The sequence below is a fragment of the Centropristis striata genome, chromosome 13 (assembly GCF_030273125.1).
Source record: "Centropristis striata isolate RG_2023a ecotype Rhode Island chromosome 13, C.striata_1.0, whole genome shotgun sequence".
In the NCBI taxonomy this organism is placed as follows: domain Eukaryota; kingdom Metazoa; phylum Chordata; class Actinopteri; order Perciformes; family Serranidae; genus Centropristis; species Centropristis striata.
In genome coordinates, this window is record NC_081529.1 from 35,545,808 (window position 1) to 35,570,210 (window position 24,403).

The 24,403-nt window shown below is 37.8% G+C and overlaps 1 protein-coding gene across 1 annotated transcript in view; it reads right to left on the bottom strand.

Moving 5' to 3' along the window:
• Positions 1 to 319: 319 nt before the first annotated feature.
• Positions 320 to 24,403, bottom strand: part of iqck (IQ motif containing K) — a 31,783-nt gene continuing 7,699 nt past the window's right edge. The window contains exons 8-9 of the mRNA XM_059347157.1: positions 9,191 to 9,302; positions 320 to 733 (exon numbers count right to left, since the gene is read on the bottom strand). Coding sequence (XP_059203140.1) covers positions 432 to 733; positions 9,191 to 9,302 — 414 coding nt within the window. The 3' untranslated portion in view covers positions 320 to 431. The remainder of the gene's footprint in view (positions 734 to 9,190; positions 9,303 to 24,403) is intronic.

Below are 24,403 nucleotides of genomic sequence, written 5' to 3' on the forward strand. Positions count from 1 at the left end.
TTTTTTGTGTGTGTTTTTTATGGGTTTTTATGTGTGTGTTATGTGTGTGTTTTTGTGTGTTTTTTTGTCATTTTTTGTGTTTTTGTAAAAAAAAAAAAAAAAATGTATGTGTTTTCGGTGTGTTTTTGTGTGTTTCAAGTGTGTTTTTATGTGGGTTATTTTGTAAAAAAAAAAAAATCTGTTTTTTATGTGTGTTTTTGTAACTTTGTGTGTTTTTTGTGTTGAAAATATTGATCCAGTAAGTCAAAATGAAAAAAATAATAATCAGGTCATATCTGTGAGGTTGTTCTGAAAACAATGACACCAACATGGCATGGTGAACACTTTTGAAGTCGTTTATACAGAATGAAAAGGAGTCAAAAACCGACAAAACAGCCCCAAACTCCAAAGGGTTAACCACCAGAAGAACCTTGTTCACCCAGCTACTGGTTTCAGTTCCCAGTAGCACCAGTCCAGCTCAGGTTTGGAGCTCCTAATAAAGAAGGAGAAGCTGCAGTCAGAGGTTTGTCTCCATGGACAGATCCAGTCAGGAGGTCAGTGGGAGACAGAGAGGAGGAGGTTCTCTCCACGCTGAGCAGGCCGGGGCTCAGCCACTCCACGCCGGGGTCAGGGGTCATCTGGGGGGTGGGGGTGTGCACCACGGTGCTCTGGGGGGTGGGAGACACCACCTGGATGGACACGTCTGAGTCTCCGGGCTGGGGGCTTCTGGGAGGATCTGTCATGGCCGAGCCCACTGGAGACAAAGAGAACCAGATCCTTAGAACCAACAGGTAAAGAGGTGTTGACAGCACACCAAAATGACCAAAAAAGACACAAAATGACAAAAAAAGACACAAAATGACTAAAAAAAGACACAAAATGACTACAAATAGACACAAAATGACCAAAGAAAGACACAAAATGACTAAAAAAAGACACAAAATGACTACAAATAGACACACAATGACTAAAAAAAGACACAAAATTACTAAAAAAAGACACAAAATGACTACAAAAAGACACAAAATGACCAAAAAAAGACACAAAATGACTACAAATAAACACAAAATGACCAAAAAAGACACAAAATGACAAAAAAAAGACACAAAATGACCAAAAAAAGACACAAAATTGACAAAAAAAAGACACAAAATGACTACAAATAGACACAAAATGACTAAAAAAGAAAAAAAAAGACAAAAAAAGACACAAAATGACCATAAAAGACGTAAAATGACCAAAAAAAAGACAAAAAAGATTGTTACGCTAAACACACAAGAGCCAAATAAAATGGAGTCCCACTAGAATAAAAACCAGAGTTGATGACAGGATCACACACAATCACAAGATCACATTTATGTTCTTTGTTTCTTTTTGGTTCTAAATGTTGATCCAGTAAGTTAGAATAAAAAAATCTATTATTATTATTATCAGGTCATATAGGTGAAAAAAATATACCAACATGGTATTTAAACATGTTTTAAGTGGTGAATACAGGCAGGATGGAAGGAGTCAGACATGGAGGAAATAGACCAAAAAGACTCCAGAGAGTTAAAAAGAATCATTTGTAGCATAAATTTCTCTCTGTAAAGCAAAGACACGTCTGATTTATTTACTGCAAGTCTCCTGTTTTTGGTAAGAACATCATGCTGGAGTACAATAAGTTTGTTTTTTTAAAAGTTGTGTTATTCCCAGTTAATATAAACCATATCTGAAGCAGACCAGAGTGTAAACCTGTTTAACAACCATGATTCAGCTGATTACTGACACGTTCTCCCTGACAGCTGCAGGTTGTTGTGGCCTTTTGTTATCTGACAGTAAAAGGCTCTGACATTATGGAAGTCAGGCTATGATGAATAGATTTGCTATATTTGGCTGTTTAACCACAACAAAAGCCACACACACACACACACACACACACACGCACACACACACACACACACACACACACAGTAAATGATAGTAGTGAAAGCTGCTTTGCTTTATTTACAACTTAATGACTGTAACTGTGGTTTAAAGTGTGCTTTAGAAAATTCTTTGCGGTGCATCGATACCATCTGTAGCATCAGCAGCTGTGCAGATTATAAAGCCTTTTTATCATCTAAAATTACATTTATGTATTCCAGATACCATGACTCATACTTTAATATTGTTCTATTTAAAAGCATGGTCTTTTAACCCTTTGATGCACAACATGGTCTAAAGTGACCTGAGTTTCTATGTTCTATATCTTTGCAATAAATTATTTTCATCATTCAGTATTCCAGGTTTTCCTCAATTAGTTTGTTTTTGATCATCATACATCCTAATTTTATGTTTTCCTTTATTCATTTTTTAATAAAATCTCTTTTTGTGTCACTACTCTTCTAATGCACAGCATGGGTCAAAAATGACCCGTATCCATATTTAGCTAAGTAGCTTATTAAGCTAACTACTTAGCTAACTTCTTGGCTTTTTTTGTGTGTTTTTTTTTGTCTTTTTATGTCTTTTTTCTGATTTTACATCGTCATTTTGTGTCTTTTTACATCTTCTTTTTGTCACAAAATGACCAAAAAAGACTAAAAATGTACAAAAGAGATAAATGAAAGCTGCCAGCAGTGATGAACTGGCCCGAGCAGAGTGACCTGATGATTATTTGTTTCTTACCAAGATAAAAAAAAAAACCTTTAGATTTAGAAATGTTAGATAATTGATCTTGTTTTAAGATTTTCTGTGTTTTTCTAGTTTTAACCGGTTTTATTTAAGGGATCTCTTGGTTTTATTCTTGTTTTAAATTGTTTTATTCTGGTTTTATTTAAGAGATCTCTCGGTTTTATTCTGGTTTTAAATGGTTTTATTCTGGTCGTGGTTTTATGTGATTTTATTCTTATTTTAGGAGTTAATTTCTTATTTTAAGTGTTCAACATGCTTATTTCTAAATTTAATAATCTTAATTTAATAAATCTTGTCAAGGTAAATTATCTGTCCATGCAGCAAGATCATTTCCCTCAGATTTACTGTTTGATCTGGTTTTTACACACCTTTTTTTTATCAGTGCAGTGTATAAAACTAAATTTCAAGTTGAGAACAACATGAATTATTATTATGACTTTCCCATGCTGGCTTTGTTTCAGCACACTGCTGGTAAAGCTGTCAGGCTCCAGTCAAGGACGGTCCTGCAGTGATTGATGGAGTGTCGAGAGCTGCACCTGCCCAACCAGCCGTGACCTTTGACCCCGGAGGATCATCATGTGTCCTCTCTGTGGGCCACGACGCTCTCTCCCCTTTTGTTCCCCTCCCGCCTCGGACTGGTTCTGATCTCAGACGGTGAAACGGCAGCAGAGGAATCTGTGCTGGTCTCCTCGGGTCGAATGAGACGAGGGCAGCTGCTGGAGGATCAACTTAAAGAGCCTCTATACAGTAGAGAGGAGGGGGGGGGGGGGGGGGCTCTAAATAATATATCTCTCTGCTACAGCCTCCAATCTCTGACGGGGTCATTTATCTGTCAGAGCTGGCTGTGTTGGGGCGCAAGGTTATAATAGTTTTGGATTTTTCATTAGTTTTAATTTTAATTTCGTTGTGAATTTTTGTTTTCAAATTCAGTTCGTTTTAGTGAGTTTTTAGAGTGAGTTTGCTGGTTTTAGTTTAGTTTGTGTATTTTTTGTGTCATTTTGTGTCATTTTTTGGTAATTTTGTGTCTTTTTTTGGTCCTTTTGTGTATTTTTTTGGTCATTTTGTGTCTTTTTTTGGTCATTTTGTGTCTTTTTTGTGTCATTTTGTGTCTTTTTTTGGTAATTTTGTGTCTTTCTTTGGTCCTTTTGTGTATTTTTTGGGTCATTTTGTGTCTTTTCTGGGTCATTTTGTGTATTTTTTGTGTCATTTTGTGTAATTTTTTGGTAATTTGTGTCTGTTTTGGTCACTTTGTGTCTTTTTTTGGTCATTTTGAGTCTTTTGGTCCTTTTGTGTATTTTTTTGGTCCTTTTGTGTCTTTTTTGGTCCTTTTGTGTCTTTTTTTGGTCATTTTGTATCTTTTTTTTAGTCATTTTGTTTCATTTTTTTGGTCATTTGTGTCTTTTTTGGTCCCTTTTACAACATTTGTGTTTATCAGACTAGTGCAGTGCCCGTAGAAAGTATGTATTCGTCTGCAACTCCATATTTTTTTATTAGTTTGTTTGTAATGGGCTATGTGTTGGGTGCCAGATTCAAAGAGGTCATAATACATTTTGCCTTTATTTCCTTTGGTTTATCATCTCAGCCCCAATAAGGTTATTAACTCTTACAGTTCTGGGGGGGTTGAATTTTGGTTCTAGTGTAAACATCCCAGTCTCAGTAAACATATTCACTATGTGTTGCATGTTCAAATAGAAACACTGAATTATGAATGAAAAAAGTTGACAAAAACAAAAACTAAGGACATTTTCACTATAATTTTAGTTAGTTTTGTAACCGCACAATACAGTTTCAGTTAATTATCGTTTTTTTAAAAACTACTACTTTTTATTTTTATTTCAGTTAACGAAAATCTTTTTTCAATTCTAGTTTTGGTTATTTCATTGGTTTTCGTTAACTATAATAACCTTGGTGGGGCGGTGCACGCTTCATTACATCCAAAACAAAAACAGGCACAAAAAAAAAACAGCAAACAAGCTGCAACTTCAGCACTGATCTCTAATCCGTTTATCATTCCTTCTTTCCATTTTCAATTGGCAATCAAAAATCAAATAATGAAACTTTGACTGGTTATTTTGTTATTTATTTTTTATTATAACTAGGGTTGTCACGATACTAAAATGTTCAACTCGATACCGATACTCAGGAAAATATTCGATACTCGATACCATTTTCGATACCACAAGGATAAAAACAAAGACCCCAAAATTGAACAGAAATATTTTTAACAACAAGAAAAATGCAACATGTAAAAATGAACAGAACAGAGAATATTTTCTCTTAGGTTATTAAGTTTACTGATTTACTGCATGTTTTATGTGGTAATTATGTTTAATGTTTGTTTGTGTCTAGTTTTAGTTTTAATATTATTTAATGTGTTAAATTTCTTATTTCTTATTGTTGTTTTATTTATTTATTTAGGTTGGTTTTGTGATTTTGTTGTTGTTGTTGTTCTTTTTCTTTCTTTTTTTCTTTTTTAACTGTGTTTGTCCATTGGTGACTTATGTTGTGTTTTGTTTAAATTAATAATAAAAAATGAACAGAACCACAGGTTAAATATTTATAATAAAAACAGTTGTGCAAAAAGAAACTGCAACTATGATAACAAGCTTCAGGTACTCGATACTTTTGAAAATGAGTATTGTATCCAGATACAACGTTTTAGTATCGATACTTTTTTGAGTATCGATACTTTTGACAACCCTAGTTATAACACAAAAATGGGGGGGAAAGCTTGTTTTTTCATATTTCAATATTAGGCTCAGATCAAAATGGAAAAACGGGCACCAGGACTGAATTTGAATTATAATTATTATATAGGGACGGCTGGTTTGACTACAGAGAAGAGAATAACGGCTCACTGGACCAACAGTCAAACTTCCGGGTCACGTAAACCAATTAAATATTAAAATCAAATTCAGTCCTGGTGCCCGTTTTTCCATTTCATATTTTTGATCTGAGCCTCATATTGAAATATGAAAAAACAAGCATTTTTTTCATTTTTTGTGTTATAATAAAAAAACAAATAACAAAACAACCAGTCAGTTTTTCATTATTTGATTTTTTAATGCCAATTGAAAATGGAAAGAACGAATGATTCACAGATTATTATGGTTCTCTCTCTCTCTCTTCCATTTCAGATTCTGTTGAAGAGGTCAGAAAATGGCTTCTGTTCACACACACACACACACACACACACACACACACACACACACACACACACACACACACACAGATCCCCAGGCCCCTGCTATAATGTCAGGTCAGCAGCTCAGCGTGGCGTGGAGCGCTGGAGGAATGTCGGCCGGGCCGCGGCGGCAGCAGATCGCCTTTGTTGTGTGGAATGTGTCAGTGTGGAAGAACGCTGTGTTGATGGTGGCGTCATTGTTTGTGCGTGACAAAAACAGAGATGCTACGACTCTCAGCTGGAGCACGTGTGTTCTGTATTATCTCCACTAGTGCAGTGGGAGAATGTGTTCATATAGTGGGAGATGAAGCAGATTTATCTATTCTGGACAAAGAGGTTGTGTGTGTAGTGGGATGAACAATGAGTGTATAATGGTGTAATACTCCTGCTAGTTAACATGAACCCAATCAGCTGATTTACTTTATTGCATGTTAGTATCTCATATTAAATGATTATGATCATTACGCTAAGCAACATGAATGTCATCCCTGAATTACATAGTGATGCAACATAAGAAGTGAATAAAGAGAAATCTCCGTGAATTGCGAATAACAGAATTTGCACATTACATGCAGACCACAGTCTTTTTTTCTTTCTTATTTTGGTCATTTTGTGTATTTTTTGTGTCATTTTGTGTCTTTTTTGGTCACTGTGTATTTTTTGTGTTATTTTGTGTCTTTCTTTGGGCACTTTGTGTCTTTTTTTGGTCATTTTGTGTATTTTTTGTGTCATTTTGTGTACTTTTTTGGTAATTTTGTGTCTTTTTTTGGTCCTTTTGTGTATTTTTTTGGTCATTTTGTGTCTTTTTTTGGTCATTTTGTGTATTTTTTTGGTCATTTTGTGTCTTTTTTTGGTCATTTTGTGTATTTTTTTGGTCCTTTTGTGTATTTTTTTGGTCATTTTGTGTATTTTTTGGGTCATTTTGTGTATTTTTTGTGTCATTTTGTGTAATTTTTTGGCAATTTGTGTCTGTTTTGGTCACTTTGTGTCTTTTTTTGGTCATTTTGAGTCTTTTTTGGTCCTTTAGTGTATTTTTTTGGTCCTTTTGTGTCTTTTTTTGGTAATTTTGTGTCATTTTTTGTCATTTTGTGTCTTCTTTTGTTCCTTTTGTGTCTTTTTTGGTAATTTTGTGTAATCTTTTGTCATTTTGTGTCTTTTGTATCTTTTTTTAGTCATTTTGTATCATTTTTTTGGTCATTTGTGTCTTTTTTGGTCCCTTTTACAACATTTGTGTTTATCAGACTAGTGCAGTGCCCGTAGGAAGTATGTATTCGTCTGCAACTCCATAAAACACTTGAAGCACATACGCACTGAACATTGATATTCGCTGGAAACAATTAGAATATTATTGTAAAATCGAACCTTGTAGCCACTTTAAAACTCCTAAAGATAGGTAGGCTAAATAGACTTACAGGTGAGATGAGTCCGATCGATCAATGCTATTTTTAAGCAAAATACACCTAATTTTATACTTTTTTCCTTGTTTTTGAGAGCTGACTTTTTGCAGTGCAGCTGTTTTGGTTTTCTGGAGATACTAAGAGCTCTCAGAGTGCCTGAGTTCTTGGTGCTAAATGCTAATTCTGGCATTCTAACAATAAAGTATTTGACAAATTGAAGATTTGACCTGATGATGGTGCAAGAGGAAGAACATTTCATGGCAATCAATCAGATCTTATAATGAAATATTTCAGTCTGGAGCAAAGTGTCAGACTGATGTGACTGTGACTCATGTGTCCTGCATTCTCAGCTGCTCCGTCCTTCACATATAGTACACACACACACACACACACACACACACACACACACACACACACACACACACACACAGAGTGAGAGCACACGTGCAGATGCAGCACATGCCATGTCAGAAAAAACATCATCAATAGCTTAATTAAGTTGCAAGCTAATTCATGCAACAGTAGCCAAGCTACCAGTGCTGTCCATGTAGAGCAGGGGGCTCAAACTCTAATTACCTGGGGGACGCTGGAGGCAGTATTAAAATTACCAAAAAAAGACACAAAATTACTAAAAAAAAGACACAAAATGACCAAAAAATACACAGAATTACCAAAGAAGAGACAAAATTACTAAAAAAAGACATAAAATTATTTAAAAAGATACAAAATTAACAAAAAAGAAACAAAATTACAAAAAAAATACACAGAATTATTAAAAAAAGACACAAAATGACTAAAAAAGACATAAAATTATTAAAAAAAGATACAAAATTAACAAAAAAGAAACAAAATTAACAAAAAAATACACAGAATTATTAAAAAAAGACACAAAATGACCAAAAAAGACACAAAATTAAAAAAAGACACAGAATTACTAAAAAAGACAGAAAATTATTTTTAAAAAGACACAAAATTATTAAAAAGCGCAATTATTAAAATACACACACACACACACACACACACACACACACACACACACACACATATTGAGGCCTCGACACACTTTTATATTTTATACTTCCCTCTGTCTTCATGCTCTCTCTCTTCTCTTTCTCCTCATGTCTCCATCCTCTGCTCTATCTCTCCATCACTCTGAGCCCTGCAGACATTTTCTTTCTCTCCTTCACTTTCAATCTTCTCTCTCTCTCTCTCTCTCTCTCTCTCTCTTCCATCGACTCACACTCTCCCTGTTTCTTCCTCTATCAGTGTCTCTGCCCTTGTTCTCTCTCTGCTCTAACGTCACAGTTGTCAGATGAATACTGTAACACGGCAGTTTATATGTCTGTAACTGTGTGTGTGTGTGTGTGTGTGTGTGTGTGTGTGTGTGTGTGTGTGTGTGTGTGTGATTGTACTTTGCACCAGCTAACATGTGTATATTGGTGTGTATTGGACTTGGGCTGCAACTAACGATTATTTTCATTATGGATTAATCTGTCGATTATTTAAACGATTAATCGATTAGTTGTTTGGTCAATAAAATGTATAAAAATATCAATCAGTGTTTCCCAAACCACAAGATGACGTCCTCAAATCTCTTGTTTTGTCCACAAACCAAAGAGATATTCAGTTTATTGTCATAAAGGAAGAAAGAAACCAGAAATATTCACATTGAAGAAGCTGAAATCAGAGAATTTGGACTTCCAATTATTGGATTATCAAAATAGTTGACGATTAATTCAATAATCGATTATTGTTCGATTAATCAAATAATTGTTGCAGCTGTATGTTTTACTATATGGGTTTACTACTATGTGTGTTTGTGTGATTCTATCGTGTTTTGGCATCCTGCCTCCTATCAGCAGCTGCTGTCGACCACATGAGAAAGTTCAAGATCAATGGTATTATGTTGCCAGTGAGCCTGAGGCCTGTAATCACTGATACCATGTGAGTGTGTGTGTGTGTGTGTGTGTGTTCTCACCTCGGCTCTCTTGTTTGGCCCAGAACTTCTCGACAGTTTTGGCGATGTCGTGGTTTTCTCTCAGTTCTTTCTGCCACTGACGGAGCTCCTGCACATCTGGACGAGCCCTGATCTGTAACACACACACACACACACACACACACACACACACACACACACACGTGCAAATGTAGCACGTGCATAAAGCCATGTCAGAAAAAACATCATCAATAGCTTAATTAAGTTGCAAGCTAATTCATGCTACAGCAGCCAAGCTACCAGTGGTGTCCATGTAGAGTGTCCAATAGGTTTGTTAGTTAATGAATCTTCATTCACTGTGTTTAGAGACACTCACAGTAACCTCTCATACTTCACTCTCTACTGTTGTCAGGTCTCATCTGTTCAGCCGACTGTGCTGATACTTCATCACTTCTGTAAATAATATATTTGTGCTCATATTCATGGGTGAATTATGAGGCAACACTGAGGGGGAGTGTTGACATGCAAAAGCCCCCACAGCCTGTCCTACACACAGACTTTACAGTAGGGTTAGGGTTAGGGTTAGCCGGCCCATATATCGGTCTATCTCCTGTCAGTAAGCTAATGATGATTTCGGATTCTTCTCTCTTTTTAGTCTTCAGCTAGCATTAGTTATACTTTTGTTCTTGGAGGAATCACCTGAGGTTGTATGTGTTAGTGTGCAGGGCTAGCTCTAGGCGACATAAGCGGTCGCCTAGAGCGCCATCTGCTGGAGGGGCGCCGCCAGTCACCCTCAAGGAAGAAAAAAAATAAATATTTTTTTTGATGCCCATTGTCGCCCTCCCTTTGTGGTGCTGAGTCACGTGATCATTGCCTCGCCCCCCTTTAGACGATCAGATCTTCCCCCTTTAGACGGTCAGATCGGCCCCCCTTTAGACGGTCAGATCGGCCCCCCTTTAGACGGTCAGATCGGCCCCCTTTAGACGGTCAGATCGCCCCCCTTTAGACGGTCAGATCGGCCCCCTTTAGACGGTAAGATCGGCCCCCCTTTAGACGGTCAGATCGGCCCCCTTTAGACGGTCAGATCGGCCCCCTTTAGACGGTCAGATCGGCCCCCCTTTAGACGGTCAGATCGGCCCCCTTTAGACGGTCAGATCGGCCCCCCTTTAGACGGTCAGATCGGCCCCCTTTAGACGGTCAGATCGCCCCCCTTTAGACGGTCAGATCGGCCCCCTTTAGACGGTCAGATCGGCCCCCTTTAGACGGTAAGATCGGCCCCCCTTTAGACGGTCAGATCGGCCCCCTTTAGACGGTCAGATCGGCCCCCTTTAGACGGTCAGATCGGCCCCCTTTAGACGGTCAGATCACTGTCACAGAGGTCACGTCAAGTGACAGACACGTTATGTTTTGATATTTTGCAAGATGAAACACCATCAAAGCTCTCCGGTGCTCAGTATCGAAAGAGAAGAAAAGAGGAGAAGAAGAAGCCCCAATCTTTTTTTAAATGCTGTTTTGTGTGAAGGCGTTTCATTTGTATTAGCTTGCTAGCTAGGTTGAAATAAAGCAACGCTAGCTTAACACAGTTAAGCACATTTTTCGCGCGGTTTGCACTTTCATTGTTTCTCTTGTCTCTAACTTTATTCACGGTCTCCAGCTGTGCTTCTTTGTGAATTGACGTGTAAGTCAATAATCATATAGACAGACAGTTGTATTATACAGCTGGTTGGCACCGTGGGCAAACAAAAACAGGAGTTCCCCCCTCCATGAAACAGCAAGCGGAGCTGTTCAACACCAATGGATCTGGTCTATAGGGCACCAGATGGACTAGAGCCAACCCTGATAGTATGTGTGCGGCTGGCTTTCCTCAGAGATTACACACACTACTGTTTAGATAAATAGATGTCTCATAAGGGCTCATTCTTCTGTTCTTCCTGTATCTCCTCCTCCTCCTACTACTACTCCTTCCTTTTCCTCCTCCCTCGTCTTCCTCCTCTTCTCCTTCAGGTGAGCCTCTCCTCCTCTTTTCACGCTCAACTTCAGACATTATCTCTCACTCCAACACCTGATTCTCTTGTCATCGATGTTTCATCTTTTATTTTTCTCTCTACTCTGTATTCTCTCCCGTCTCTCCTCTCTCCTCTTCTTCTCCTCTTCCTCCTCCTCCCTCTCCGTTCGACTGTTTGAATGGCTACAATAGTGTTGCTATTAGCCGTGGCTGTGGAAGTGGGCCTGTTATATAAGGCTGGCGGCGGGCTGAGGACTGGTGAGTCTAGCTCCAACAGTTCATTCAGCGGGTGTCACAGAGCTGCAGCAGCCTCCATCTGATGGGAGAAACCATAGAGATGGAAATGTGGGGTGAGGGTCACGGGGGGGGGGGTCTGTCCTGTTTGTTCACCATCGCTGCTGTGTGTCTATTTGTGTCTCTGAGGACATTTCTGCTCCGTCACTTTACATCGGTGTCCTCCAGCTCCCTCATACCTCCACTTCTTCTTCTTCTGCTGCTGCTGCTGCTGTCAGCTGAACCTCCACATTACTTCACGGCTGTGAGACGTTGCTGTAAAGTCTCAGTTCTTGGAAAGCTGAATTTTTGAATAAACAGGCATTCCACAGGAGGCTGACGGTTTGTGTGTGATAGCAGGAGACAAAGAGCTGAGTTGTGTGTGTGTGTTTTTCTGTGTGTACGTGAGCATTTTGAAGCCTGTCTATGTGCATCAGTACAGCAGGTTAGCAGGGGTGACGTATTGTTTTGAATATGTGCATCTAGACTAACTGTATTCCTGTATGTTGTGTCTATAACAGTGGTCGACTGATACAAGTTTTTTAAGGCCGATAACGATATTTGTTTGACAACAGATCCCCGATATCTGCAGACGATTTTTTTGGGCCGATTTTTAAAGCTGATATTTACATGATAATATCATGATCACTGCAATATCAGTCAAAATAGATGCAATCATATAATTTTCAAATCATTCAGCCCTACTTGTATGAGCAGTAGCGGCTGTGGCTCAGTTGGTAGAGCGGGTCGTCTACCGATCAGAAGGTTGGTGGTTCGATCCCCGACCATGACAGTCTACATGTCGAAGTATCCTTGAGCAAGATACTGAACCCCAGATTACTCCTGATGCTGCGTTCATCGGTTTGTGAATGAATTCCCAATGTTGGCAGTGTGCCCTGGTAGCCCCTAACACCAGTATGAATGTGTGTGTGAATGAGTGAATGAGCGCAGTCTGTAGTGTAAAGCACTTTGGATAAAAGCGCTATATAAGTGCACCCCATTTATAATTTCTAACATCAAAATTAGTTTTTCTCAGCTGTTCTTCCTGCTATGAATCATTAATGAACCTTTGATAATACAGTGTTACTTGTGTGCTTGATAGTTGGAATAAGAGTGTTTGCTTTTTTTAATCATAAAATATTGCATGACTGCATGAATTCACACACATTATTTGACATGCTAAAGCACAACCAAGAACAAATATACACACACACATATTGAAAATCACACAAAAGCACAAAACACACACAAAAAAGGTCCTCCATCCTCCACCTCTTACAGCAGAACCCCCACACTCACACACAAGAATGTGTTCAGCCACACGGTGACACAAACAACACACACTCTGGCCTTTTTCTCACACACTTCAATCCGGCTGCAGCCTTTCAGGCTTCCTGTGAGAGCGAGCTGCTCTCTCAGTCTCACACTCTGCAGCAGCACAATGGCTTCTGTTTGGAGGAACTGGCTGCAGTCACATCACTGACAGGCTGCATAAAGACATAAAGACACCACAGCCTGCTGCATCCACTCCTCACACCCCACACACCCATCCAGCAGCTTTCTGTTGACCGACGCTAGCTAGCAGCGAGGCTTAACCAGCTCAAGAACCTGTGGTCTGATTCATGCACTGCAAAAAAAGCCAACTTGTATTTTTTGGCCTAAAACAGTGATTTAATTTGGTAAAACTTGGAAATATAAGTTATTGACATTTAGGGCAATAATGTAAGTTAGCACAACAAAGGAAGCCATTTGTCTGCTCAAAAACAAGTTGGTGAGTTGTTGTTACTTATATCTTTAAGTTGGGGTTCACAACAAGGGACAATAGTTCTGATAACTCTTATTTCTTTGTTGTGAAATTCGGTCATTAGCGAAAGCTAGCGGCTAACTGATGCTAGCGGCTAACTGATGCTAGCGGCGCAGCTTGTTACAGCTACAAGAGTTAGCCATTAGCGTATCAATGCTAACTCAAAATTGTGATCACAACATTAGCTGACATTTCATAGCGGCGTTACAATCGTGCCAATTCAGCACATTGCAGAAGTTAGCAGAAGTAAGGATTAAAAGTTATTACAATGTAAAATTATAAGTTCAAAAATCTGAATTCATAGTTGAGCAAACTCAAAAACAAAACTTAAAATATTTACTTTAATTGTCCAACTTAAAATTTTATCGAAGTTTGTTGCCTTGATATTTTGCGTTCACCCAACTTTTCTTTTTTTGCAGTATGGCTTTGTAGACTCAAGCACAGTTAATGGTTGCACTGTGAACTAGGGCTGCAACTAACGATTATTTTCATTATCAGCCTCAAATATCAAATATCACGTCCTCAAATCTCTTGTTTTGTCCACAAACCAAAGAGATATTCAGTTTATTGTCATAAAGGAAAACAAAGAAACCAGAAATATTCACACTGAAGAAGCTGAAATCAGAGAATTTGGACTTATTGTCTTTAACCCTCTGAAATCTTGGACTATTATGGCCTTTAAAAAATCTATTAAAATATCTTCCCCATGCCATGTTGGTATAAGTTTTTTCAGCATTACCTCACCTATATGTCCTGATAGTTAATTTATAACTTTGACTTACTTGATAAAAATGTTGAACCCAAAAGAAACAAAGGAAAACATAAAATCTGATCTTGAAAATTATGTTTCAAAACACAGAATTTTAAATGTTGCAAATATGAATACAGGTTGCAAATATAACAAATAACAGGTAAAATGAGGATAATATCTGTTCTATATTTTTATACTAAATATACTTGACATTATCTTGTTTTACTTGGCTGAATATGATCCAAAAAAAATCTGGCATGGAGTTTGAAGCCAGAACTTTAGAGGGAAGCTGATGGCTGAAGGCTCCATGTCACATCATTTTTATATCTTCACATCATGAAGAAGTCATATGCAAGTGATTTCATGGACTCTAGAGGGTTAAAAAACTGCTCAAACCAATTGTACGATTATCAAAATAGTTGACGATTAATTTAATAATCTATTATTGTTCGATTAATTGGATAATTGTTGCAGCTCTACTGTGAACTTGTAGTCCTTTGTAAGAACACGTAGAGTGAAAACACTTCCTATATCTCATGTGCTGATGGTTATTATAGGACTACTGAGGAGACATTTCATGCTGTGGCCCTTACAACCCTAGTGGAAGGGGGAGGTGAGGACAAACAGAGCCACCGGCTACTGGACGTCCTGATTGAGAATTTTCTGCATGAACGTGACTACACGTGTCCCGTCACTGACTAAAGCCTGGACGTCATCAACCCATTCATCTATCACTGGCCTCGGATCATTCAGCTGGAATCACAGACCTAGTTATGCTGTTGACTCTACAGCTCACTGGGTGTGTGTGTGTGTGTGTGTGTGTGTGTGTGTGTGTTCTTGTATTTCCTACAAAGTGAGGACCGGAATACGTTTTTAACCAACAGTGTGAGGACATTGTTGCAAAGTGAGGACATTTCGGCCGGTCCTCACTTCTTTATAGGCTTTTTTTTTAGATTTCAGACTTTGTTTTAAGGGTTAAAGGTTACATGATAATGATGATTAACTGAAACTGTATTGTGTGGTTACAAAACTAACTAGAATTATAGTGAAAATGTCAACTTTTTTCATACATAATGAAGATGGATAAGGCAAAGGAAATAAAGGCAAAATTTACTGTGACCTCGTTTAATCTCCCACCCAACAAATACCCCATTACAAAAAAAATAAAACTAATAAAAAATAAACTAAAACTAAGGCATTTAAAAAAAAAAAAAGTAAACTAAAACTAGCAAACTCACTCTAAAAACTCATTAAAACTAACTGAATTTGAAAACAGAAATTCACAACGAAATTAAAACTAAAACGAATGAAAAATCAAAACTATTATAACCTTGCAAGGGAATTCACTGTTCCAATGAGGGTCCTCACAAAGATAGAAGTACAAGAATGTGTGTGTGTGTGTGTGTGTGCGTGCATGTGTATGTGTGTGTGTGTGTTTGACAGAGAGTCTTTCCAACAGCTCTATTAGTTCATGTCATGTGGAATAGACTCCGTCCTCAGTGTCCTACATTTCAACAGTAACTGTCTGATCGCTCTAGAAGACTTTCCTTAGCATGTCGGGACTGTAACAACAATTATTTTACTTACAATTAATTACCAAATTATAATTAAATAATAATAATAAACATATAATTTTAAAAAGCACCTAGTGAGCACTTAGCCCACAGCGCCCTCTCTCTCTGCCTGCAGGTCAGAAGGCCTGGTGTTGATGTCGATTTGACATAGTGGTGAAACGGTGGGATTACGATTTCCGGATGCGTCACATGATGCGATTGGGCCCAGAAAGATTTTCCGCGTACCATTAACATTGTGAAAGAAACATCTGGAAATCAGCAGATCTTTTTTTTTTTCTCGAAATGACTCGTTTCACTATCAGACTTTGAATCCATTCGGTCTGATAACATTTTGAAAGTCCGGAAGACCCGTTATCATTCAAATGATTTATTCACATTGGAATTAGCGGGAAGCTAAACTGGAAGTAGCCGGCTCGACTGGCAGAAGTCTTTCGTTCCCAAGCACCAAAGCACTAACTAGGGCCCAATAGATCGGAAGAACAGTGGAAGAGCCAAGATTTCTGTATTTGTTATGCAAGGAAGTTTAACTTTTTTGGCATCATGAGCCATTAGGGCTGTTTCCACTACCGGGCAATACCCAGAATGAGGCGGGACTCACTTGCCGAAACGCCCCTAATTCGAATACGAACCGACCGGAGCGGGCTTTTATCTGGACTTTTTTAGTCCCTGTAGAAGAGCAGGGTCTTTTTTCTCCTGGATGTGACGCGCCATTTGTGAAAGCCGGCAAAGCAGTGTTGCCAACTAAGCGACTCTGTTGCTAAATTTAGCGACTTTTCAGACCCCCTTAGCGACTATTTTTCAAGAAAGCGTCTGGAGACAAATCCAGAGACTCCTTCTTACTCTTCTTAACGACTCGTCGGCTCGTTAGCGGCTCGTTAAGAAGAGCTGCCGTTATCGCCGGTTAGCTACAGTTAGCTCTGTAGCAGTACAGTGTGTATGTGCTAACAGGCTAACAGTTAGCTCTGTAGCAGTACAGTGTGTATGTGCTAACAGGCTAACAGTTAGCTCTGTAGCAGTACAGTGTGTATGTGCTAACAGGCTAACAGTTAGCTCTGTAGCAGTACAGTGTGTATGTGCTAACAGGCTAACAGCTAGCTCTGTAGCAGTACAGTGTGTATGTGCCAACAGGCTAACAGTTAGCTCTGTAGCAGTACAGTGTGTATGTGCTAACAGGCTAACAGTTAGCTCTGTAGCAGTACAGTGTGTATGTGCTAACAGGCTAACAGTTAGCTCTGTAGCAGTACAGTGTGTATGTGCTGCTGCTGCAGGAGGTGTTCACTTAGCGATCTCTGTTTGTTTACAACAAGCACCAGACACTCTGTGCACAGTTAGTGATGCCGGTTAATTCACCATCACTATGTTTATGATCAGCGGAGACGCTGTACATAGTTAGTCATGCTGCTTTTAGCTGCTGACGTTGTGCACACCACCAGAGTCTCTAAATCCCTCTGGGGGCTAACTTGTAGTTGAAACACGCAGAGTGAGTGGACTTTAGAGAGGGCGTGGCCTGAGACTCTCCCAGTGGACACTTTCCCCCGTAGTGGAAACACGACTATTAGATCATGGGACTGAAACAAGAAAACAAATCTTGTCTCAACCAAGTTTGACTTTAGGCTAAATGTAGCATGCCGTGTGAGGTCAGACAGGGCTGTGCTGCTCTGCTTTGAAAAGGCCAACCACACGTTTAATAAGCAGTAATGACTGTGATAAAAGCTGCTTCTCCACCTGACCACAGACTCTAAATAGTGACAGCTTAAAGTTAATGCCTTTTTATTACACAGCAGCCACATTACTCCAAGTCAGCTGAGCAGCCTGGAGAGAGCTGAGAAGTCTTAGTGATAGAGAGAGAGAGTGTGTGTGTGTGTGTGTGTGTGTGTGTGTTCTTGTACTTCCTACATAGTGAGGACCGGAACACATCTTTAACCAACAGAGTGAGAACATTTTTGCAAAGTGAGGACATTTTGTCCGGTCCTCACTTCTTTAAAGGCTTTTTTAGATTTCAGACTTTGTTTTAGGGGTTAAAGGTTACATGATAATGATAATTAACTGAAACTGTATTGTGTGGTTGCAAAACTAACTAAAATTATAGTGAAAATGTCCTTCATTTTCGTCTTTGTCAACTTTTTTCATACATAATGAAGATGGATCAGACAAAGGAAATAAAGGCAAAATTTACTGTGACCTCTTTTAATCTCCCACCCAACAAATACCCCATTACAAAAAACTACAACTAATAAAAAAAATTAACTAAAACTAAAGCATTTAAAAAAAAAAATACTAAACTAAAACTAGCAAAATCATTAAAACTAACTGAATTTGAAAACAAAAAATTCACAACAAAATTAAAACTAAAACTAATGAAAAATCCAAAACTATTATAACCTTGCAAGGGAATTCACTGTTCCAATGTGGGTCCTCACAAAGATAGAAGTACAAGAATGTGTGTGTGTGTGTGTGTGTGTGTGTGTGTGTGTGTGTGTGTGTACATATGTGTGCATTACAGTAGCAGGCATGGATGAATGGATTAGAGTTGTGCTAAGGCACACAGTGTAAAGACGATTATGTAATATGTTTAGACCCAGCAGCTCTTCGTAGTTGTACGTGAGAAAAACAAGAGACAAGCGCATTGTCTAGGTCATAGATGTGAGTTAGAGTGTGTGTGTGTGTGTGTGTGTGTGTGTGTGTAGGTACACTATCCCTACCGCTGCTCTTCTTCACTCCTCAATATGTTTTGATGAAAGAGATTAATAATGGAGGGATAAAACCCAAGCTACAAAAATACTCCCGTCCCTGCTTCCTGCCCCTCAGTCTGTCTGTCTGTCTGTCTCACACACACACACACACACACACACACACACACACACACACTAACGCACACACACACACACCCTTTGCAGTCAGCGCTGCGTCAGGCAGGTTATATAACAGCAGAGTGTATAAGAGTGAGGGGGGAAAGAGAGGAGAGGGGGTGAAGACAACAATGAATATTGATAAAGATAGATATAGAGGGTAGAGTTTGAATACAGCTGATTTGGTTTGTATATGTTACATTATTTGTGAAGTATTCAAGAAGCAGTCAAAAAAAACCTCATCCTCATCATTGAGTCAAATGGAGTTTCAGTTTTTTTTCCCACAGCAAAATCCCATAATCCTATTATACTCCTATTATAAACTCTCAAAAATATTCTCAAGTACTTAACAATTAGGACAGATTATGGGGAAATATAGCCGGATATTGTTTACTTAGATATTAAATCTTAGAACCATGATACTCTCTACATTAGAGTGTTGTGGGGATGCATTAATAATGAGAGACGATGTGTACTGTACACGACGTACAGAACATGGAAAAACTAGCAAACAAATGTAGTTTGTGGATGATTACGCCTTTACAAAGTGACACCAAGCGTCTGTACGACATGTTGGAGCCACGTGAAGATAATCCTGCTCAGACGTTGAACAATAGATATGCTTCTAATGCCATGCACATGCTACTTAAAGAAAAAAAACACAGTACAAACACATTCACACGAGTACAGACCAGGCGGTAACCTCCTGGTCTGAGCAGGGAGGCAACCAGGAAGTGCCTTAAGCTGCATTCTACTGAGAACTCCAGCAGGGGGCGCTAAATGTGGCTGCAAAAGCATTTTAGTCCATTCATTTCAATGCAAAATGAGAAAACTTATCACTTGATTTATTCCCTCAGAAATGTTTTTCAGGACAACACTATGGTCTCAATCACTAGTAAAAATCTTCTTCAAGACAATCTGATGTTAATAGTGTAAATAATGGCCCCATTTAGAAGAAAATAGAAGATAAAGAATCGCATGATTTGGGGCGGGGCTACCTTTGATTGACAGGTCACTAACAAGGCGAGCCGTCATCAGGAGAGAAGCAGAGCAATGCGTATCCACGGCAACGTGTCAATAAAGTTATTTAGATAGAAAAGAGGACGTTTAGTGGTTTGGTCTCATAACTTTGACCCTTTCACTGTATTTTCACTTAATGACACGATAGTGTGATGATCACTTAATGTTTATTTGACGGTTTTGTCATTACGTCATTAACGTAAAAAGAAAATGTACACAAAAACATTTCGGTCCAACCAAATGCCCCCAAATGTCAATCAAAGGGGTATTTTACATCCCAGCTCAAGATATCTGAATAAAAATGGGTTCTATGGATACCAACGAGTCTCTACTTTACAGACATGTCCACTTTATGTTAATCCCATGAAGTTCTTCTCCAGCAGAACAAATGTTCCTACTGTATCTGAATATTTCTGCATACTGGGATCACTACACAGTCTTAAACTGCAGAACGTGGCTCTCACTGGAAAGCTGAGCACGACTTCATTCATGTGTGATGATGTGCGTCCTCAAGTTGTCTAAAATGACCTGCTGCGACTTCTCGGATAATCACAGACTCGTGAAACTTTACAACCACAAACAACAGACCGGGAGCATCCAGAGGTTGTATGGCTGTCTTATTTATATTGGCAATAAGGCTTCAGAGCAGTCTCCAAACCAAAAGGGCTCACCAAAACAAAAGGGCTCACCACACAGTTGCTGAAAAATGCTATTCTTGCAGAAATCTCCAAAATGTCAAACCATTTTTAAATAGTGTTGTTAAAGTCTTTGTGTCTTAATGTGGTATTATGGACAGATAAGCAGATTAGACTTAACGTCATCCACCCTGTTACTGTCTTGTGTATTTGTATAATTTCTAATTTTACTTCGATACGACAGCTGGGGGGGACTGAGACTGAGACCCCTTTTTCTTTTTTTTTCTCACTTTACTTTTATTGCTGCCTTTATTTATTTATTTATTTATTATTTATAATTCATTTTTTTTATTTATTCATTATTTATAATTCATTTTATTTATTTATTATTTATATTTCATTTATTTATTTATTAATTTATTATTCATATTTAATTTCATTTTACTTATTTATTTATTTATTTATTATCTATATTTCATTTCATTTATTTATTTATTTTTCATTTCATTTATTTATTATCTACATTTCATTTATTTATTTACTTATTTATTTATTTAGTTATTATTTATATTTAATTTCATTTTATTTATCTATTTATTTATTTATTATTTATATTTCATTTTATTAATTTATTATTTATATTTCATTTTATTTATTTATTTATTCATTATTTATAATTTATTTTATTTATTATTTATATTTCATTTATTTATTAATTTATTATTCATATTTCATTTCATTTCATTTTACTTATTTATTTATTATCTATATTTCATTTAATTTATTTATTTATTTTTCATTTCATTTATTTATTATCTACATTTCATTTATTTATTTACTTATTTATTTTCTTAAGTTATTATTTATATTTAATTTCATTTTATTTATCCATTTATTTATTTATTTTTATATTTAATTTCATTTTATTCATTTATTTATTTATTATTTATATTTAATTTTATTTATTTATTTATTAAACCACGCGTCCTCTACGGAAAAATGAATAGGTGTTCTCCAGACTAGATCTCATTAGTGATCTAGTCCGGTGTCAGCCCGGCCCCCCATCTGGACCGGTCCAGAACCGTTACACACACAAACTAATAATATCTTCCAGAGCTTCAGTGTTAACGGACGACTGTTTGTGTCTCTGCTCTGCTGCCCACTGAGCTGTTAACTGCTGTTTTCTGTAGCCGAGGTAACAGCAGCCGAGACACACCACCCAAAATATCTCCACCCTGCACCCTGAATAAGTCATGAGCTGCCAAGCCTCCAGTTCGGACCCTGTTCTCCTTCCCTCCCTATTCTCAGCCGTTACAGATGTTGCTAAAGCTGCATCTCCCTCCACCATGCATGGCCCTCTCCTGATCCAAATCCACTCTGCAGCATCATCTTTTCCCTCTCCTCCCTTTTGTCATCCATCCATCCATGCATCCCAAAATGTTCCTGACGTAGCCTGAGCTTCATCCTTCCAGATATATCCTCCCATTCTCTCACTGCTGTCTCTTTGTGGCTGTCTGTCTTGCTGTAAACCCCTCGGGGCTGCAGGGCTGCAGTGCTATCAGCGGCCCTGCTGAGCGCTCTTAGTTCAGGGTAAACAAAGTGAGGAGTGACAGGCAGCCGGCTCACTGCTGCCCCCCCATGGCAGCAGAGGACAGGGACAAAAATGTGTGGTTACAGGAAAGAAAAGAGGGAAAAAAGAGGAAGTGTTGCCCCCTGCTGGTGCACAAGGAGCCTAAACATGGCTGCATGCACACACACACACAGTCAATGCATCTTTTCATGCACAAAACCACAAATTCAGCTCCATGCAAAGATCATTCAGACAGAATGTGATTGTGCATGACAGCACAGCTGGCGTCTTTTCGTCTCAACGGTTTGATCAGGAACAGTGAAGCTGTTGGATCCTCCCACAAGCACGAAAGAGAAGAAATTAAAAAATAACACGAGTGTTAATTCTCTGGAGCTATTTTTTGAATCCTTTTCATTCTGCCTGTATATAACATTTAAAACAATGTTCACCACGTCATGTCGGTATCTTTTTTTTTATCAGCACAACCTCACCTTTATGACCTGATTATTATTTTTTCACTTTGACTGACTGTATCAACATTTTGAACCCAAAGAAACACAAGAAAATGTAGCAAATGTGGACATAAGTTGCATATAAGAAGTAAAATGAGGAGAACATCTAGTTCAGGGGTCTCAAACTCTAATTACCTGGGGGAGGAAGTATCAAAATGACCAAAAAAGACACAAAATTACTAAAAAAAAAGACAAAATGAATGAAAAAACACTAAATTACTTTTTTTTTAAACACAAAATGACCAAAAAATACACAGAATTATCAAAATAGACACAAAGTTATTTTTTTTTTAAAAAGACACAAAATGACAGAAAAAAAACTAAATTACTTAAAAAAGAAACAAAATTACCAAAAAAAGACAAAGAATTACCAAAAAAGACACAAAATTATAAAAAAAGACACAAAATTATTAAAAAAGACAGAAAATTATTAAAAAGACAGAAAATTATTTAAAAAGACAGAAAATTACTAAAAAGACAGAAAATTATTTAAAAAGACAGAAAATTACTAAAAAAAGAGAGAAAATTACTAAAAAAAAAGTAATTAAAGGGACCTTCCACACACAACACGGTAAAGTGTCATTCATATAAAACTCACATTCAACTTTCATATCAAGGTGGGGGCCACAAAATATCGTCCTGAGGGACACAATTGGCCCGCGGGCCGCGAATTTGAGACCCATGCTCTAGTTCTATATTTTTATACTAAATATATTTGACCTTATGTCTGGTTTCACTTGACTATCATCATGATTTTAATCCAGTATTTTAGAGGGAAGTTGACGGAAACACTGCTTGGTTTCTACACCATGACGTCATGAAGAAGTCATATGATTTGATAATATTGGCGTGATTATTGACTCCGGAGGGTTAAGACAGATAAACAGCATGACCCCTGCTGTTCTAACACTGAGTTCATTTGTGTGAGTGTGGAGAAAGTGGCTGTGTTTGCCTCTGGAAGTGTCTGTTGGTGTCTATTTATATCACAGCACAGCGTTCTTCAGAGCAAACGCCCACACAGGAAGGATTAAATCCCCTCATCACTGATGACATAATCAAGCTGAATGAAACTGCAGTCCCTGTGGAAGAGGGGCTTTTCATCAGGACCGGATTATACAACCAGATCACACTGTGGGCCGCCGCACACGCAGGAGGACGCCTATTGTTTGTTAGGATAACACACACACACACACACACACACACAGGCAGCGGGCAGGCTGGCTGTGGTGTGTGTGTGGTGGTTGCAGGGTTCCTTTAAGCTTTTGACTTCAAAATCCCTTCAAAATTAACACTTTGTAGCTTCTTAAATCAAGCTGAAAAGTCTCAGAGTTGACAGGTTCAGCCAAAGTTACACTACAGGACAAAAGTCTGGAAGCAAGATCAAATTTGCCTGTATATAACACTTAAAACAATGTTCACCACGTCATGCCGGTGTCTTTTTTTATCAGCACAACCTCACCTTTATGACCTGATTATTATTTTTTCACTTTGACTGACTGTATCAACATTTTGAACCCAAAAAAACACAAGAAAATGTAGCAAATGTGGACAAAAGTTGCATATAAGAGGTAAAATGAGGAGAACATCTAGTTCAGGGGTCTCAAACTCTAATTACCTGGGGGAGGCAGTATCAAAATGACCAAAAAAAGACACAAAATTACTAAAAAAAAACACTAAATTACTTTTTAAAAAAGACACAAAATGAAAAAAAAAAATACACAGAATTGCCAAAAAAGACAAAAAAATATTTAAAAAGACACAATATTATTTAAAAAAATCACAAAATTATTAAAAAAGACACAAAATTACCATAAAAGACACAAAATTGCCAAAAAAAGACACAAAATTACTAAAAAAAGGTAATTAAAGGGACCTTCCACACACAACACGGTAAAGTTCCATTCATATAAAACTCACATTAAACTTTCATATCAAGGTGGGGGCCACAAAATATCGTCACGAGGGCCACAATTTTTATCAGCACAACCTCACCTTTATGACCTGATTATTATTTTTTCACTTTGACTGACTGTATCAACATTTTGAACCCAAAGAAACACAACAAAATGTAGCAGATGTGGACACAAGTTGCATATAAGAGGTAAAATGAGGAGAACATCTAGTTCAGGGGTCTCAAACTCTAATTACCTGGGGGAGGCAGTATCAAAATGACCAAAAAAAGACACAAAATTACTAAAAAAAAACACTAAATTACTTTTTAAAAAAGACACAAAATGACAAAAAAATGCACAGAATTGCCAA